General features: G+C 34.0%; 1 protein-coding gene across 3 annotated transcripts; it reads left to right on the top strand.

The window, feature by feature from the left end:
- The first annotated feature begins 318 nt into the window (after positions 1–318).
- On the top strand, positions 319–20444 carry rnf31 (ring finger protein 31). Of its 3 annotated transcripts, XM_077725165.1 has the most exons (25): positions 319–527; positions 3116–3314; positions 3525–3671; positions 4715–4870; positions 5615–5671; positions 6187–6391; positions 6821–7001; positions 7652–7785; positions 8553–8725; positions 8815–9048; positions 9122–9277; positions 9486–9659; positions 9825–10010; positions 10652–10858; positions 10924–11097; positions 11447–11545; positions 11627–11716; positions 13277–13391; positions 14918–15030; positions 15721–15831; positions 16951–16999; positions 18520–18616; positions 19338–19503; positions 19576–19755; positions 19793–20442. In XM_077725165.1, exons 2-24 carry the CDS (start codon positions 3117–3119, stop codon positions 19624–19626), a joined length of 3273 nt encoding a protein of 1090 aa, XP_077581291.1. In that variant the 5' UTR covers positions 319–527; position 3116; the 3' UTR covers positions 19627–19755; positions 19793–20442. The 3 variants fall into 3 exon arrangements, with proteins under 3 accessions (XP_077581291.1, XP_077581289.1, XP_077581290.1); XM_077725163.1 differs by having other exon boundaries at positions 19338–19755; positions 19793–20444; XM_077725164.1 differs by having other exon boundaries at positions 3096–3314; positions 19338–19755; positions 19793–20444.
- The last annotated feature ends 906 nt before the right edge of the window (positions 20445–21350 follow it).

Raw genomic sequence — 21350 nt, 5'->3', positions numbered from 1 at the left:
TTCAGTTAATAATACAAACAAAATAAATAAACGTGTCTCTATGACTTAATATTGTCTCTTGTATATTAATTACATTCACTTTTATGGCTTTTGAACTAAAAACAGAAAAAAATAGATTAGAAAAATCTACAATGATTGATTTAAAATGGGGAAAATCAGGAAAATGTAATATACATCTATACTCTTCATTTTAATTTGATCTTAAAACAGAAAGACTGGGACATGGCCACTCTTGCTGTGTTCTCCCAACAGAGGGCGCCAACTGTGAAAAGAAGCAGGGGAAAAATATAATAATAATAAAGATGAGCTAGAATGCTAGATAGAACGGACGCTGGTTATTTCATATTTCATTGGCAGCAATAATTGACACATTGACGTCACCAACCTGCGACGTCACGTACCTGTAAAAGCCCCCATTGCGGCTCATGGAGCTTCAGGCTCTCATTTCCTCACCCCTGCGAAATATTTAACAAGTATACGTAACTCTGCATCGAGGGAGGACCGTGGGGTGTTGTTGTGGTCACGAGGTAAGCAGCGGCGTTCACATTTATCACGTTTTTTTTAAACCCAGCCCGACCTGTGACGAACAGAAACCGTATATCACTATGAAATGATGCCGTATCATAATGACACAGTGGTACACCATTCCATCTATATTGCTCGGGCTTTCCTGTTGCGAGCATCATATTTAAACTATTGTCATCATTCGTCAGTGCACTGCCTCTTAAATAGACGCACCTCTTTGTAAAATGATCCTTTCTGCTGACTGTTTGAGTATTGGTTATAATCCACATTTGCAGGATTGAAATCAATGATTAATACAATTACTAGATTGGTATTAGTATCAGAACATGAGAAAATGTATTGCAAACAGCAAATTATTCTATCATGTCTCTGATTTAGTTAGGCCTGGGCAATATGATAAAAATTGTTATCACCATTCGTAAAAAAATAAATAAGCAAAAATCAGTTTATTGATAATTATCACATCAATTTTCTTTCAAACATCTGTGTGTAAATAAATAAATAACTGCATTTTTCAGTTACAAAAGTAACTATACGTTACAGTTTATTCACAATGGTGGTAGTACTCTGAAGGACACTGAATTGTAAAAAAAAATAAAAACCACTGTGCCGTGGGAAATTGCAAGAAATCATACGTAATATTCAGAGAGAAAATATGGCTTTAACGAGATTAAATTCGAAATATTACAAGCTTAAATTCAAAATATGAGGAATATATATATATATATATATATATATATATATATATATATATATATATATATATATATATATATATATATATATATATATATATATATATATATATATATATATATATATATATATATATATATATATATATATATATATATATATATATATATATATATATATATATATATATATATATATATATATATATATATATATATATATATATATATATATATATATATATATATATATATATATATATATATATATATATATATATATATATATATATATATATATATATATATATATATATATATATATATATATATATATATATATATATATATATATATATATATATATATATATATATATATATATATATATATATATATATATATATATATATATATATATATATATATATATATATATATATATATATATATATATATATATATATATATATATATATATATATATATATATATATATATATATATATATATATATATATATATATATATATATATATATATATATATATATATATATATATATATATATATATATATATATATATATATATATATATATATATATATATATATATATATATATATATATATATATATATATATATATATATATATATATTCCTCATATTTTGAATTTAAGCTTGTAATATTTCGAATTTAATCTCGTTAAAGCCATATTTTCTTTCTGAATATTACGTATGATTTCTTGCAATTTCCCACGGCACAGTGGTTTTTATTTTTTTTTACAATTCAGTGTCCTTCAGAGTACTACCACCATTGTGAATAAACTGTAACGTATAGTTACTTTTGTAACTGAAAAATGCAGTTATTTATTTATTTACACACAGATGTTTGAAAGAAAATTGATGTGATAATTATCAATAAACTGATTTTTGCTTATTTATTTTTTTACGAATGGTGATAACAATTTTTATCATATTGCCCAGGCCTAACTAAATCAGAGACATGATAGAATAATTTGCTGTTTGCAATACACTTTTTTGGCATTATATTAGGAGACTTAAGTAATATTTGGATAAAAGTCATAAAATTATGCAATCGCAGACATCAACTTTTGAGGACATTTGATTGGTTTTATATATATATATATATATATATATATATATATATATATATATATATATATATATATATATATATATATATATATATATATATATATATATATATATATATATATATATATATATATATATATATATATATATATATATATATATATATATATATATATATATATATATATATATATATATATATATATATATATATATATATATATATATATATATATATATATATAATCATATATATTATATATAATAATCAACTTTTGACGATGTAAAATCCGTGTAAGCACTTTTTTGGCATTATATTAGGAGACTTAAGTAATATTTGGATAAAAGTCATAAAATTATGCAATCGCAGACATCAACTTTTGAGGACATTTGATTGGTTTTAAAAAATGTGATTTTGGAATAACTTTGAAGGCTTATGGGATTCCTCCTGTTAAAACTTTGATGAGAATGACTATTTATGATATAGGAGACATAGTTTTAAATTAAAAGATTTTCAGATAAAAGATTTTCAGATCGTGGAGTCCATTGTGTTCTTTTCAATGCAAAAAGTGCGCTACAGCTTAAAAATGGTTAGGAAACACTGTTCTAAACGTATTCCCTTCACTTCATTGGTTGCCATTGACGACAACCATCCACATTCTTCAATCTTACCTCAAAAGCGTTGTACTGCAGGTGGACAAAATAACAATTAAACTTGTTTTATTCCCAAACTTTCTCACACACCGTTTTTCAGTGTTCATTTTGCATATGTAGGATGCCGTCCTTATCGGAACAGCTGCAAGAGGCGCGAAGTCAGGCAGAAGTGTGTCTCTACTCTGGTGGACGGTTAGTGGAAGTGCGGGCAGGTGTGATGGTTATGGCTAATCTTCCTTTACCACCGTGCTCCAAATACCATCACATTACTGCAGAAACCATGGTGATTGAAAACAGTTTTGGAAGCAACAGAAAAGAGGTACATCACAAAATCAAAGCATCAATTGAATCTACTTACCCATGAAACTTCACATTTCTGAAATATATACTTTATACATTTGCTGATGCTATAGATGATTATTGATAGGATGATATGCATATACTATATACATTATTTAAAACAAATTTTAGGTTAGAAAATCCATTTTAAAGTTCACTCCTTTTCTGTGATTCTTTTGCTTCTCGTCAGACACTTGCATCTCTGCAACGCTTATCTACAGCTTTGAACATCCTGGAAAAATATGGGTGCAACTTGACAAATCCAAACAGACCGAAATATTGGAGAACGGTCAAGCACAACAATCCTGTTTTCAGGGCCACTGTTGATGCTATCCAGGTAATAAAATGACACAAAGATGGACTATTAGGACAGCTTCTGTACTAGAAACTAAGCAGCAGTCGGTTTACATAAAGTAATAAATATCATTAAGGAAATTGCATGATTTAATCTATAAGGTTACGCTCCAAAAATGTAAAGGAATTCATATACTGAGATTAAATCTCATGTAAGGAACATTACATTACTGAGTGAAAATATCTAATTCAATACTTTGGAAGTACTTCATAGTTATAGTTTTTTTTACTCCTTATTCTTATCTCATCTCATTTTCTAAGCCGCTTTATCCTTATTAGGGTCGCGGAGAGTGCTGAAGGCACCTTGTTCTTTTTACTTTTTTAATCCAATCCCTGTACTGTTTACACTCATGAAAGTCTGCAGGGGTGCTGTAGCCTTTCCTAGCTGAATATGAGCAAAAAGGCTTTGTGTTCAGAGAACATGCTTGCAAAATGAATATTTCAATTGATTTACAACCCTGTAAACGTACACACGTAAACAAAGAATTTCAAGAGTTTGCATTCATCCATTGATTCATTTCCATACCGCATAAACTCACAAGGTCAAATATTTTTGTTAGGTTTTTTTTATACAAGGTTTTTTCGTTTTAATATTAAAATTTCAGAAAAAAAATTATTGCGTTTTTGACAAATATTTAGGCACGTTACGTGACTTGATTAAAAACGAAAGCTAAATAAATTTACCATAAAATTACAGAAATACTATCCTTTATTATGTTTTTTTACACCCCATCTTTGATGTCAGTATTTTAACTCAATTATAAAAGTGTTTTCTTTTCTTTTCATACGGAGATGTTTTTTTTCCTTTTAAAATGATAACTTCAGAAATAAAACAGTGCATTTTTTACCAAGATGTAGGCATGTTATGCTACTGGATTTTATGGTGATTTGCACATTACACACAAAAAACACAAGTTAGTATTGACATACTGTCTAGCTAGTGTTTTTCCCAGCCTGTCTGTACATTAAAGTAAGGACAAATATGTCCTGGTCAGCCTTTGATTGTTGTTCTCACTACGCTTGCAGGGTGGAAGGGCAGTTCTTTGTCTCTATGGTTACTCCAATCAGCAGCAAGATGGACTCAGCTTCCCCGATGATGTCACAGATCCTGACGTCGGCAAAGTTGCAGCAGTAACTCTGGAAGTGATGAGTTTAAGGATGGAGCTGGAAATGCTTATCAAGGTGTGCCTCTTTTATTTCCGTATGTTTTTTTTCCAGGCACACACCTGCTAATATATCAGCATTTCAGGTTTTCTGTTCATTGAATGGAATAGAAATTCAATTTTAATGCAATATAAAGCGCAGGTATGACTAAATTATAACACTTTTCTTACAAATAGAAATGTCAACCAGCAAAACTTTTTAACTAAGCACTAGAGTTATGATAAAATTTTATTTTTGAAGAAAGTAGTCATTCAATTTTGCTTTATTTTTACTTAAAATAAGCCTAAAAATCCCAAAAGATATTTTTTATTGTTTATGACTAGGATTAAATTGTGAATTTAATTGCAAAAAGTGCAATTTTATCCAATTATTCGTCCGAATAGTCGATAAGATAAACTATTTTTATTTAGTTGCAGCTCTACTCTTAACATAGTATTGATGTGGCTTATTCTATGCTTGGTATGTTGCATAAAAATTCCCAAATTTTTGCATTCTTTCTGCTCTCCAACATGATAGGACACTGATGGCAAATCCAGATTAAAAAATAACGATACATCCGACCCGATTTTATTACTGTGAAAAACTCATTTGCTGCCCTTGATGATGATAGACATCCAAATCAATTATAGTCACTGTCGGCCCTTCCATTTCAAAAAGTAGTGACGTCTCTCCATTTCAATGGCAATAGTGAAGTCATGATGAGCAATGGATGATACGATTGGCATACACTATAGTCATTTCCTTTTCTCTTATTCATCTCAGGAGACACATCCGCATCCAGAATTCTATGAGAGAATCATTCCTACCCTAAGACACAAGGTCAGTAATAACCAATTACCATATTTTTTGGCATATACTCCGTATTTGTCGCTCAAAAGAATAATGACTGAATCGATGGTACTGCTTATATGCACACAAATTAGACTTGACTTGCACAAATCTCAGAAATACCATGTGCGATGATTTTTCATAAGATTTTCCCTTCAAAGTAACACATTTGTACTCCCTATTAAAACCATGAGAATGGAGGTGAAAATTGTGAATCAGGGGGCATCTTATGGAAGCGAAATTGTAAAATTCAACGATTTTAAGGTAATTTTAAGAGTGTTTATACACGGAACCGGCTAATATGCGAGAAATTATGTTACGTCTCAAGTTAAATATTTCCTGTTTTATCACACAGATGTATGGTAAATTCTTATACTGTCACAGTAGTTCAACATTCATTTTGTCTTCACAAGCACTGTTTCATGTAATTTATAATGTCCACACTGTATCATAGATTGAACTATTGAAAAGCTTTATTTACCACACCATCTCTTCACTTTGTTTAGGATGTGGGTCTGAACACAGATGCCGTGATCAGCTGCTCGTCTTTCATTTGTAGTAAACATCCTTCAGACAGCCAATCCAAGTCGCTTGCTTTCCCTCTTAATCTTTATTCCATGAAGGAGAGTAGACAGGCACGTTCACTCTCCTCCAACCATCAAAGTCTCAAACCTGTCCAGGCCTCATTTCCACCTTTCAAGAAACATCCAGGTGAACTATATTATTTCTTAGTCTTAAACCTCAAAGTACAAAGACTGTACAGATACAAAAACTAGGGGATCTAGGTAAAATGCATCCATGTTCTTGTTTTTAATGACTTTACATTTACATTACTCCGCTTCTATTATTCCTTATTTGACTCAAGACAATGTCTTGTGGTCTAGAAATTGAATGTAGGCTTCTAAGTTTTAATGTATCAGACTGAAATACTGTTCACTGACAGTATATTTCATAGTCTCAGGTTATATCTTGTCCACACTGCTAAACGAGATTAACGGGTCTTGATCGATGGTCATACACATGCAGATCTGAACAATCCCAAAGCATTTCCTTTTTGTATTTTGAATTTTTAAAGAAAAATTCCGTTCCCTTTGCTGTGTTACATAACTGAAATGAAGATTGCTTTTTTAATCCTTTCAGAAAACTGCACTATTTGCGGGATATTTCGCATCACTGTGCACTGTTTGACCTGCCTCCAAGGGTTGTGTTCAGAGTGTGACAGACTATACCATTCCTACCCTGAAAGGGCCAAGCATCGTCGAACTGCGGTCACATCCTCTACTTCAACTGCCCAAACTCCCAAAAGTGGGAATACTAAGAGGTTAGACTTGATGGATTTTACAATATAGAAGTGACACAAACACTTAACTCTGAATGACAACTCGTTTTTTGTTTGTTTGTTTGTTTTCAATTCATTGGATTATTACATCCGCAATCTACTTAAGGGAAAACTGTGTGTCAGCAGTGCTGTTCTGGAAAGATTTGTACGGGTGCTCAAATGGCAATTCTTGTGGATTATTCAAACACAACCCTTATTATAGAGTTGAATTGAATGCCTTTATTGTCATTATACAAGTACAATGAAATTCAAAGATTCACTATAGAATGCACACATAAGTAACTATAAAAAAGATTTCTATACAATAAAAAGGAAATAAGGTAAAAAGAAAAAAAGAAGAGGTGACTAAAGTGTTTAGCAGCATGTGAGATAGCAATAGCAATTTAGTGCAACGTAAAATAACATTCTTTATTGATATGCATGTGGCAGTTTTATGGCATTTTACATATAGAGCAATGAACACATTATATTATTATTATATATTATTTAAATGGAAACGATAACTCATTAATTTCGAGGAATTCTGATAAAATATATATCTATTAGTGATGGAAATTTCCTTTCCGTGTATTGTATTAAAATTTGCAGTGAAATTTGTGTCATTTTGACAGAGGTGTGCCTTCCACTTTCAGTTCTTCCACCTGGCATTGTCTTCACTGCACAAAAGTTAACTCATCCCAAAATGTGCTTTGTGAAGGATGTGAGTGCCCTCGATATGAATCACTCAGCTGTGCTGCAGATGAATCCCCACCAGCAACCATCATAGGTTTGTTCTATTGCTTGGTGCTAAAATGTTCTTTTTAAAAATAAAAAACGATTTGTTTGGCTTTTTCCTCCACTTAAGTGTTGAAATGTGCACTGTTGGGATGGAGGGAAAAGTCATTTGGTGTCTGTAAAAGAATAAGAAATATTTCTGACTGAGTTTTGGCCATAGTAATGAGTAGAACAGTTTGCAAGAAAATGACCATCATAATTAGATAGTTCACAATATGTGAACATTTGTTTTGCACATCGCTTAGGCCTCCCTTGTAACGTTGCTCGAGGGCACTTTGGCAATGTTCAACAAGCAGGAAATAATGTCTCTAGCACCTAGTTGTCATTTTTTAAGCTGGGAAAAAAAGATGTATGTAATATAATGTAATCCATATGACATTTATGCCCTTGATGAGTGTATGTAAAAGTCTTCCCACAACTGGGGTAAGACTTTTATATACACAAGGGGATGCGTGTATTACGCTTTTTTTCTGTGTTGCTTCAAATGAGAAAATGTGTCCCTTTTAATAAATGAGCAAGTGTGACTTCAAAATCTCTTTATTAAAATAGCTCACATTTTAGAGGTAATTCCTACACTAATAAATGTTTCTTCAAAATTTTGTTAATCAATGGTGGCAGAAAAGAAAGATACTCACCTGTGCCTTTCACCACAAAACCTACATCGTACCTTCAGTGGTTTGGCATCCATATCGCATGCTGTTATTTGTCAGTCAATGGTGTTTTTTTTCTTCAGAATTTAATGTCTCAATGTTTCAACAGAGTGGGAGTGTAAGAGCTGCACTGTGGTCAATGCAGCCAGCAGTATTCTATGTGAGGTGTGTGAAAGACCTCGTTTGGCTACACGACCGCCGGTGACCCCTTCACACCCTCCTGTTACCCCACCCAGGCCACTAGCCCCTGTACTGGGCATGCCCGGGGACCCTGATAGCCAGGTGAGAGCATTATGTGTTTGTAGAAGTTGTAAAAACAGGAAAATATGTTGACTTTTTAAAATGATTCTATTTGATGGGATTCTGTCCAGTGGGTTTGTCAGTTCTGTACATATCTCAACTACTCACCTGCCACGATGTGTGAGATGTGTGACTTAGCCCGTCCAGAGCCTGCACCTTTACCATCAAAGCTCCGTCCTCCCTTCCCTGTGAGACGGGTCCCAGCTCTGCCAGTTAAGCCCAAAGAACTGACCCGAGAGGACCCAAACTCCTGTCGGCAACGGCGAATGAAGGAAGATGGGCTGAAGCTCATACAAGTGATTCGAGTAAGGAATAGGCTGCACAGTTTCATTTGTTTTGGATTTCATGTAATCTCCCTTCCCATTTTTTTTCTGTTAGGATGGTGAGAAGAATGGCATCAGCCCTGAGGAGATGTACACATGCATGAGGGTTGCCAAAGATACTAACATCCTGCCTTGCAAATGGTTAAAGTCAGAGCTGCCTAAGCAATTGGACAAGATCAGCAAGATGTCAGCAACGTTATCCCATCAGTCTGTATGTGAGACAAGCACACACTTATTGTAGTCTCGCACACTCAGTGAGGTCTGTGAACTATTGCATCCTAAATAACTCACAATTCCAACTTCATGTGGCATGGTGATCAAAATTACAGTGTGTAATTGTATTTAAAAATACTCTTGAAAACGTGGCTCCTTCTGATGTATGTATCACTTACTCTATATTTACAATTCTCTTAACGCAGAATAAGTCATGTGAGGCTCCTGCAGACGATCCCAGAAAAGGACATTATGATATAAAAGGAAAAGTTGCAGTTTCAGTTCAACTCTCCAGAGCTGAAGCCAAGCAGGCCTGGCTTGCGGCAGGAGGCGATTCTGAGAAGGCTGCCAGACAAGCTCTCAGAGACAGACTCGCAAAAGTAACAAATCCCCCTTTCCAGAAATCATTGTACTTTTTGTCTGATACTGGCCCGGAGAGAGCTGGGATTGGCTCCAGCACCCCCTGCGTCCGTAATGAGGATAAAGCGGTTCAGAAAATATGACGAAATGATACTAATGATGCCTGTTCTCACTTGATTCCTCAGGTAAAAATGCTCTGCTCCTTGGGCTTCAGTAATGAGGCTCATTGTCATGAGGTTCTGAGACAAAATGGAGGTGAGGTTAGAGGGGCACTAGCTTTACTGCAGCGCCCCCTATTGGAACCATTCCATAAACGTATTTGGAGCGATGAGCCTGAGCCAGCGGTTGATATCAATAACCCTGACAAGGAGGTGAGGTCAAACACACTATGTAGCCTCTAATCAACCGTACGTAAGACTGCAGTGTGCATAACTTAACTGAGTACATCCTCAAAACATGTCTTGGGTGCTGGAGCCTAACCCAGCTACAATGTTCCCTCGGTCATCGCGGTTAATTGGGACCAGAAGTAGGGATTCCCCTTCAAAAATGCTTAATTTGAATTTAATTCCCCCCAAAAATTATTATTATTTTTTATTTTTTTACCCCCCCCCCCCCTGTGTACAGTACACCATATAGAATACGGGTAGAGAGAGTGCAATTCATGTTATAACAAAAAACACTGTAAAATATGTTGTCTCAATGTAATATTTGTATTTAAAAAAAAAATCCCCAATAAATCCGCGAAGCTCTGAGTCCGCGGTAGCTGTACCGCAAAGTAGCGAGGGAACACTGTATTTACGGGCACAGCCAATCGCAAGGCACAATAAGATGGACAACCATTCACTCTCATCACCCATGGGGCAATTTAGAGTTTTCAACCAGTCTATAATGCATGCTTTTGGGATGTGGGGGGAAACCGGAGTACCCGCAGAAACCCCACGCAAGCCCGAGGAGAACATATTATCTCCACACAAATGAGAAGCTCTGTATTGTTGTGATCTTTTCCTTTCAGCGCACATGTCGGAGGTTATTAGCGGTATATGGTCTACCCAGCTGGGGCCGCTGTGAGCTGGCCCTATCTCTCCTTCAGGAACACAATGCCCCCTACTCCCTTGAGGATGTAGTCCAGGCTGTACGGGAGTCTCATGACAGAGAGTTCATCAAAAGAGTGCTGGCCAAAGAATGTCCCATCTGCCTTTCTGTCTTTCCGCATAGCAAGGTAATGCTTGAGCTTTCATAGTCATTTTAACTTATGTTTTTAAATGTTATGTCCCCTTTTTTCAGATGCAGTCTCTGACTTCGTGCCAGTGTTCCGTGTGTTGTGGTTGTTTCCAGCAGCATTTCACCATCGCAGTCAGGGACAAACATATCAGAGATATGGTGTGTCCAGTCTGCTGGGAGCCTGACATCAATGATCCTGAAGACCTAAATAGTTACTTCTCAACTTTGGACATCCAGGTAGATTAACATCGATCACTAGTGATTTTTTTTTTAAAAGACTGTTTAAATACAGAAAAATTGAAAAAAGACTTTGTATAATGTACTTAACGGATCAGAACCTTTTCTAACTGCGATATTTAATGCTGTGACAAAGTACTTTTTTAAAGGCCCAATGGCAGCTCATATCTTGAAAATATGTATTACTGTATTTGCCTAAAACTGTGATAAACCGTTACAAATGTTTCCTTATTTTAAGTAGTATGTATTTTATAATCCATATAATTTTTACAGTATACTGTATGTTGACAATAAAGCACCATCCCACCACTGTTGTGAAGAAACTGTAATAATATATTTTGCATTTCAGTTGAGAGAATGTCTGGAACCTGAAGTATATGAACTTTTCCATAAGAAACTGACTGAACAAGCTCTCATCAAAGATCCAAAATTCCTGTGGTGCTGCCACGTGAGTCCTAGAGTCATTATGCATTTGGTGTTAATTTTGAAAAAGTTATCTGTCAATATCATGTAACTCTCCTCTTTACAGTGTTCCTATGGTTTTATCTATGATGGAGACCAACCTAAGGTCACCTGTTTTCAGTGTCGTAACAGTTTTTGTGCTCAGTGCAAAAAACCTGTAAGTATTCATAAGCAATTTTGTTTTGGTTGAAACATTAAACCCTAAATCTATGATTTGCGGCTTCAGCTCAATAGACAATGAGCCACAATTAATCACTAGTCTCCATCCACTGAAATAATTAATTCTCTCTGAAAGAAAACAATAGGTACTTCCAGAATACATCAACATGGTTTGGCTTTGTGCAAATTTTACAGATTCTTACTTAAAACATCATCAGGCAATGCTGATTCACCAACCAAACGATTCACTGGGGTGCCTTAGAAAACACCTATAATATTTGCAGAAACCTACCATGAGTAATCATCAATTAGTTGCCTGTAACAGCATTGCAGTATTAATGGGAATAAGGGATAAGGGAAAAGAACTTGACTTACCACATCATACTCCATATATATATATATATATATATATATATATATATATATATATATATATATATATATATATATATATATATATATATATATATATATATATATATATATATATATATATATATATATATATATATATATATATATATATATATATATATATATATATATATATATATATATATATATATATATATATATATATATATATATATATATATATAAGTATAAGTAATCTTTATTTGGACACAGGATTGTGTATCAGTGGAGTATGATATATGTATATGTATATATATGTATATATGTATGTATGTATGTATGTTAATCTTACACATATATATATATATATATATATATATATATATATATATATATATATATATATATATATATATATATATATATATATATATATATATATATATATATATATATATATATATATATATATATATATATATATATATATATATATATATATATATATATATATATATATATATATATATATATATATATATATATATATATATATATATATATATATATATATATATATATATATATATATATATATATATATATATATATATATATATATATATATATATATATAAGTATAAGTAATCTTTATTTGGACACAGGATTGTGTATCAGTGGAGTATGATATATGTATATGTATATATATGTATATATGTATGTATGTATGTATGTATGTTAATCTTACACATCATCACACAAGACAAAGGCAGACATTGGAGAAAGGTTAGGAAGAGTATGAATGGTAAGGAAGCTAAATTAGTGTGATGTACGAGTGTGAACAGATGAGGTGGAGGAGCTCAATACATTTTTGGAAAATCCCCAGCAATCACAGCTTATAACAGAATGACTAATCGTAAATTCAGCACGGACTTGAGCCAATCTACTCCAACTCTAAGTTTTAAAAACTGTTCAGAGATATGTTGGTCTTAGTGCAGCAGAGTAGCTGTCCCAATCGAGAACAACCGAAAACAAAGTCAAATACATGCAGTAATCAGACACTAAGTAGTTGTAAATACAGCTTAGGAAAGTTCAGCCTTGAATTTTCTACTTTAATTTGCCATACAGAAAAAGGAACCTCATTAAGCTTCTGGGAGCTGTTCCTAGACTTTATATTTTTTCTGTTTCTCTATCTTGTCTTCAGTGGGAATCTCAGCATGCTGGTTTATCCTGTGAACAATACCAATCCTGGAAAAGAGAGAATGATCCAGAGTATCAAAAACAGGGGCTTGCTGGCTATTTGCGAGACAACGGCATTAGTACGTGTGGGCACTCACTCAAATATAAGGACACACACACACACTCAATGGTGTAAACAAAGATGTACACACTAGAATTGAATTGTGGGGGGAATTATTCAGGCAATTGAAAGAGCATTACTACAGAGAATTCAACTCATTAGAGACAATGCCACCTAAGTAATTCAAGAGGCTCTAATGGAAAAGTTTCCTCTCAGATTGTTTACAAAAGAACACACTGTAGTATCTAATAATTTGGGGTGAGACTATTCTAACATAACGCAAAAAACAAAAATAACAATATCATGGACTTTTGGCTTTAGGTGAGTATTTTTTATACTCCTTTGACTTTTCAGACACTATTTTGTTTACATTTTTCTTATACAACAAATGTTATCATTTATGTGTCAGCATATGTCAGTCTGAATAAGTGGCTGAACAACTTCAGATTCTTCTAGCCAATGTTAGGGTGATGATGATATAGTCATTGTTGACTTATCAATGACATCATTTTTTTTTCAGTCTCAACTTGCTTTGCCCATCAATGCAGAAAGAAAAAGAACTCTCACTCCCTCCCCAACCCGATTTGTGCATATATATGACTCTATGCCGAATTAATCTAATAAAATTTAAGTACCTTTAAGGTACAGTGGGATTTCTTTTACAACTGTGTAGGTTAGTTTAATGTTGCAGGGTAGCTACTTGATATAGTACATACATATCCACACACACACACACACACACTCAGTTGTCTTATCTCCATTTCATTTTACAGGCAGAGACAACTATTTTATTATCATGGAAAGCTGTTTTATTTATATAGAGCTTAAAAAAACAGGCTGCAAAATCCCCATAAAACATTGACCATTTAAAAAAAAGATTTTCAAGTAAAAAGTATCATCTAGAACAGGGGCCGGGAACCTTTTTTTGATGGAAAGACCCATAAACAATTTATATTTTTTTACATTTTAATCCTTGAGAGCCTCCGAATTTAAAAGTCAACATACATGTAAATGTGTGCCTTTTTTAGTCACTTCACCACTTTTAAAGTACAAAAAGTCTTGGAATTCTTTTGACAACATTTTCACGTTGTTGCTAATCAATGAGTATCAATGAGAAAATCCATGCAAAAGAGTGTAATGAAAAAAAAAGATTATAAGCCGCTGGGGCTAGTTTCAATGCCATAATACCAAAGTAACGGTCCTATTCTTGCGCTTTCTCAGCAACCGTTTCCATAGTTTACCTCACAGGTTAGTGCAGAGCCATATGCTCCCATCAAAAGAGCCATATGTAGCTCCCGAGCCATAGGTTCCCTACCCCTGATCTAGAAGGCAGGTGATGAAAGTGATCTTTTAAGAAGAATGGTGTCACCCAGGGATCATGAACTCACTTTAGAACACAAAGAGTTCAATTGACAGATTGGTCTAACCAAAAGAATGTTCAGGTCAGATCTCGAGAATGATCAGAAACATCATACATCATTGGGTTTAGCTATTTGTATAAATGCTCTCATCTTGTATTCTGTATTTGCAATTCTTCTCTTTTAGCGTGTCCTAATTGCCGATTCCAGTATGCACTATCAAAAGGGGGCTGCATGCACTTCTGTTGCTCTCAGTGTCGTTATCAGTTCTGCAGTGGTTGCAACAACCCATTCCACACTGTAAGTCCCACATTATTTGAAGCCTTACATTCTTCACATCTGAAATACTATGGCAATACATAATCCACACACCCTGACACATTTAATTTAATGTGATTAGCACATTTGCCTCTCAGTTCTTAGATCAAGCATTTTACTTTTGGGCTCCGGTCTTTTTGCATGTTCTTCCCCGCACCTACCTGGGTTTTCCTCAGGTACTTTGGGTTTCTTACTGCCTCATACCAAAAACATGCACGTAAATAATATCCATTTAGATTTCTGATCAGAGTGCGCTGTGGCCATATAGCGCGAGTGGTTAGTGTGTCGGCCACACAGCTCTGGGGTCTTGGGTACAAATCCAGGTCATGTCAATCCGTATGGAGTTTGTATGTTCTCCACCGGGCCTGTGTGGGTTTCCTTTGGGTACTCTGGTTTCCTCCCACATTCCAAAAACATGCATGGTGGTAGGCTGATTGGATGTCTGCCTCCTTGTGCCCTATAATCTGCTGGACAGAAGTCAGCTGGGATAGGCTCCAGCACCCCCCCCCCCCCCCCGTGACACTAGTGAGGATAAAGCGGTTCAGAAAATGAGATGAGATAAGAATGTGTTTTTGATATGGTCTAATATCTTAGTGTTTCTACATCAGTCTAACTTACAAGTGTTCATACTATAAATACCAAATTCAGATCTTTGCAAATTTCCCTTGCTAGACCTGCGCCGTGGATGAGTGCACTGTATCTGGACTGCATGCCCATCACCCCAGGGATTGTCTTTTCTATTTGAGAGACTGGGAACCTTCAAGACTCCAGGCTTTATTGGAGGTATGTTTTTGTTTATATACCGTTTTGTTTACCAGTTAAAATGATTGCTGGTCTTCCAGTATTTTGTTGTCATAGTCATACATTTTTACAGTACATTTCAATTCAATATACAATTATTCTGAAAAATTACTAGTTTCATATTAATATCTATACTCTCAGAACATTTGTATTGAAGATTTTCTCATTCTTCATTTGCACTGTCTTACCTGATAGTTTCACAAATGATTCTAGACATTCTTTTTTTCTATGTTTTTTTTATTAAATTTTGCAGTGGCACAAAAACAAGAAGCTGAGGGGCAAAACCTTCATAGTTAATCTTTAAAATGGAAAAAAATAGAGTTCCCGCATCAACAAATGGCATACAAAGGGTCTCAAATGTGATATAAATAGCTGACTATGAAACAATATTTTGTGTCCCCCCACCCCTACTTGATATCTAAGTGTATCATGTTTCTTTCTTTTATATTAGTTTTTCTAAATCATTTATACAGTACAATCTAGCATAGCTCAGGCTCGTAGCAGTTTTCAGCAGTGTTTCCCGAGAGGTCTCATAAAGTGAATTAATGACAGTCACTTGATTTAATTTCAAAATGACACCAGAAGGAAGAAAAATATATTCTCTCACCCAGTCATGCCTTTCCCAAAAGCTGCCGTGAGTACGGTTGATGAACTACGTATATTTTAGGGGGAAAGTGGGAGAGAAAATATAGTGTGTATTACTTTATATATGCATAGAGAAAGTTGCAATGAAATGGAAATTACAATATTTAAGAGAAGTCATTATTCAACCAGTGAGGAATGTGTAAAACGGGTGAAGAATCTTTTTTATGTTCTGAAGAATGTTTCATATTTTCCAGTGTTATTCATAAAGATAAAGAAGATTGGATTACTTGTAAATTTTTGAATTCCGTTAAAACATTTTGCGTAATATGTTCTATTTCCATCCTATGTCAATCTCCAGCAAGCTTTTATAAGTTTGAATCCCTTTATATATGGTTAACAAAAACATTCCTTCAATAGTAAGAGAGATATTAAAGATTATTATTTTTAAATAAAACATTAATAAATAACATTTTTGGGTAATTAATGTATGTTATTTTTTCCTATTTTAATTGACAGAACAATGGTGTAGCATACAATACTGACCCCCCACCCGGAACACAGACAGGTAGGTCCTCGTACTCAATGGAACATCGCTGCTAAGCGATTTAAAAAAAAAAAAAGCTTGTATGAAATATTAATTCTTTTACCGTTTGAAGACATGCTTTTATGATGATACACATTGGAAAAATGTAGGGAGTGTTTAAGTACTCATACGCTGCACGAAAAAAATCCTTTCAAGTCTTTTTTTTCTTCAATTTATCTGAAAAACCTCTGGCCCTAATGAAAGAAAAAAATGTTGAACAATGTGGATGCAAAGAAAAAAAAATGTTGAAAGACTTTTAGTTGTCATGATGTGTTTTGACTCCTTCCTTTCCATGTCAGCCCTCAGATGATAAATAATGTCCAAATTGCTTCGCTGAATAGAGAATATGTCATGGTCATTTTGGTTTCTACAGTTTTCAAATGTTTCTTTGAGCAGGAGAAAAAAAAATGTTCCTCGTGTTGTCTCTTTATTTTGCCTGAACCCTCCATGGTATGGTTATGCACAGTAATTATTACAATATTTAAAAAGAAATTGTGTAGGCTAAAGTTATCTCATTGGCAGATATACACATCTAAAAATCGAACTTGTTTGCTGATGGTTTATAGATCTGCTTCAATTTGGTCACATATGCAATTGAAGGATCTTTGTTTATATGGTGGACAATAAAGAGGCGACCAACGGTTTGCGGGCGAAATCGTTAAACATCTGAAAACAAGAAAAGGTTTAGAAAGAAGCTTAAAATAATTCTTGACAACAAAATCAAAACAATTCAAGACCTGTATGTGATCTTAGATGATGGAAAAATGGTGAACCAACAAATTCTGACTCTGCCACAGAATCTTTCAAAAGTCTGGAGGCCTCAATTATTTAGTTTAAAGAGAAGTTGGGCCAATTTGTTTTGGGAAGCACAAAGCCCTGATTGTACTGAAAGTGGATTGTACACTACGCAAATTTGATTAGATTTTTTTTAATCTTCTCTAATTACCAACTAAATAAACACTAGAATTTTCCATGAACAAAGTGACTCTCACAAACAATGTTGGTATCAGTAGTAATTCAAGCTTTGTGTGGTACTTCTGTTGTTTTGTCAGAATAGTACACTTTGTCAGAATAGCATAGCCGTATTCTTATGTATATAGTGGGTGTCTTTTGCAAAAAAAGTGCAGCGAACACTGGACTACATTTGCTAAAACTATGTGGCCACCACCTATTTTTGTGTTAAAATACAGATTTTTGTCATCATATGAAATTGGATGTATAAACTTAATACGGTGGCAGTCATCAAATGGTAAAAAAATATATATATATATACTTCAATACTGTAAATATAAAATGTATAATTTATAATGAATGTATCCTGGATCTGCCTGTTTAGAACCAGACAAAATGTTGGTACCTTTTTCTAAATTATAGTTAAAAGACACACAGAATCCACACATAAGGTCCTTAAATGAGTTGGACAAAGCACCATCAACTCTGATCATCATGACTACTGCTCTCATCCATTATAATTCACACCCTTTGTCTCCCATCTCTCCAAGGGCTTTGTGGTGTCATTGAGCAAAAAGATGATGGAGGACAACAACCTGACTCAGCATGTGGCGCACAAACCCAAACTGGTCACGCTGGACTCTGCGAGTATGACACTTTCTTTTCATTCGACATAATTTGTTCTACTCACAGAGGCATGCATCTTATTCAGAGTTGATTGTATTTTCAGTCTTTATTTTGTACTGTGGAAACAAAAAACTGAATTTTAGTGACACTGGGATTGGTGTAGTCGGTGTATCACCCCGAATAGTTTGCCAGCCAATCGTAGGGCATAATTAAATAGACAACCACTCACAATCACACCACCAACGAATAGGGATTGAACCCATACCACCTGCAATAAAGTCAGGCGGAAGAACTGCTTCATCGAGTGGCTAAAGGAAAGTCTATAACCATGAAAACTATGCTTAACATCATAAAAAGAACGGAAAAAACATCACCGAACATCGGTAAATATAATGCTAACTTCGAACCAAATTTAAACGCCTTACGTGTCGCCAAATTCAGTTTTGTGTTTATACAGATCTTGTGTCGCAACAATCAAAGCCCACAAAACCAAACAACTAACGTATTATCTAATGTAAAAATAAGGACCGTTGTTTAAAAAAATCTGTGTTTTCTGGGCGTTCCCTGGGCCCAAAGTTGCGAGATAGTTTTGTTTTCATTTTATTAGGATTGGCAATGGTGCTATGCCTTTTTTTTTGTAACCCAGGGACTCCCTTTACTCATCTTGGCTGGCTTGTCACATTACAAAATGCTGACATGTTTTTTTTCCCTGTGTCTCATGTGATGGTATGTTAATAATCAGGAAGCATTATCGAGAATACCTGGTTAGCTTGATCAACAGCTACTCCATTGACCCAGCCCGACTCTACAGTTCCAATGAGCTGTTGCTGGCCTGCAGGAGGTACAAAGTAGATGATACTCGCATGGATGGCGAGGATTCGTTCACCTATTATAGCAGACTGCTTGAGGTAAATCAGTTTAGATATGTGGATAATGTTAATGGTTGCCTCTCCCAACATATTTCTCTATTTTTTCTGCAGAAACTGATTGAGGAAGTACCACTGGGTGACAAGGTTCCCAGGAAAAAATAGCAAGCACACAAGTATCTTTTGTTTATATTACTAAGATTTTTGTAGTATTCATACTACAGAAAAATGAAGTGTAATTTCTTCATTAGCCAAGTGAATGAAAAATGTTATGTCTTCATTTGACACTAATTTTGTCAGGAGTCGCTGGATTGCCTCTCCTGACAAATTTATTCAAAACGTTGAAATATCATTAGAACTTTTCAACCACCATTTTTTAATTAATTGTTTTACTACTGTATATCAGTATATTAAGACTGCCAATGCAATTAACCCGGTGATCTGTGTATTTGAAGGTTGTATCAACAGATCACAAATCTGAATTCTGGTAAGACATTTTAGAATAATATGGACCTATAATCAGAAAAAGAAAATCAATGTATGAATTGTCACTTGGATTTACAGATTACAGTATTTGAAAATATTTAGTAGATTATACAACAGCATCCATGAATTTCCATTTAAAAAAAGCAGTTGTTGAGGGAAAAAAATAATCAAAAGTAGCTCAACTATAAATAATGTGCAGCAAACTCACTATTTATTCTAGACCTTGATTTTTAATTACACTGACACAGTATGACATTCATCATTTTTCGCACAATTGTCACTGAGTCTAGTGATTAAATGTTGGATATGGAACAGGTTATTATAATATTGCATGCTGGTGCATGTTTTTATTTGACATGTGCATATGATCTCAGACTATTATTTATAAAATGGCTAATGATTTATGGCCTGTATTATTTGCATTATTTACCTCCTTCCTTCTAAATTATTTTTTGGGTGTTATTAATCTGAAGGTGTATGCCAACAATGATTAAGGTTGCTAGATTAATGTTGAATTGAACATGCAGTATAGATGTAAACCAAGCAAATGAATCAAAAATTTGATATGCCACATTTGACGTGTTAAGAGACCTTAACAGTTGCTTTTCATATCGAACCACATGATTTCAAATGACGAATCAACTTTCTCTGGTGCTCTAGCAATGTTTTAAGACGAAAAGCATGAAATATGAAGAATAGCAGAGTGTGTGGATATTTTACAAGCTGTTTAGTGTGGTCACTACAGTATTGGTTTATTCATAACTTATAGTTTTCAAGCTACAAAGAAAGAGTTGGACAAAAATCTATGTTCAGTGAATTTCAAGGGAAACCCATTTTGATCAGTTTATTTATTTCTGCAACATTCAATGAAGCATGAAAGCCTACTCAAACCAAGCATTTGTAGTGAATGATAAAGATTCATGGTCTCAGCGCACAAAAGAATGCACATTTTTGTCCTCAGTTGCATATTTCATTCAAAGGAGTTGTTACAGTTAGTTAATGCTGCTGCCTCATCAGTGTGTGAATGAGCTAGAGAGATAATATCATAATTATTTGATTGGGCAACTCAGTCATGGACAAAATTGTTTTATAAAGATTGTTTCCAAATTTGCCTCTAATGGCTCAACGTGTGTATTAAGTGGACCATGAATAAGTTAGCATGTAATAATCCACTTATTGCAGAGGGGCAATTGTCCAACATTTAATAACATCCATTATTTATTATCATGATCAATTTCCATCACCCAGTCAAGTCTGATTCCACCCACTTGTCCAAGCCATTAAATGATGGTTGTAATGGTGCTTACATACTCTTTAAGTTCTTTGTCGGCAGAACATTGGTCGTAATTCAACTCATTTATTCACCATTTTGGATTTCATAGTTGTTTTTATTGATTTAGTAC

Source organism: Stigmatopora nigra, chromosome 9 (genome assembly GCF_051989575.1).
Source record: "Stigmatopora nigra isolate UIUO_SnigA chromosome 9, RoL_Snig_1.1, whole genome shotgun sequence".
Classification (NCBI taxonomy): domain Eukaryota; kingdom Metazoa; phylum Chordata; class Actinopteri; order Syngnathiformes; family Syngnathidae; genus Stigmatopora; species Stigmatopora nigra.
This window is presented reverse-complemented; position numbering and strand designations above follow the sequence as displayed.

Bases quoted from the DNA above. Each gene is read 5' to 3' on its own strand.
- rnf31 (XM_077725163.1), top strand. From the start codon at position 3,117: ATGCCGTCCTTATCGGAACAGCTGCAAGAGGCGCGAAGTCAGGCAGAA. The intron at 9,278-9,485 runs GTATGTGAGACA...CTCTTAACGCAG, and splicing joins CAACGTTATCCCATCAGTCT to AATAAGTCATGTGAGGCTCC. The intron at 11,546-11,626 runs GTGAGTCCTAGA...TCCTCTTTACAG, and splicing joins AATTCCTGTGGTGCTGCCAC to TGTTCCTATGGTTTTATCTA.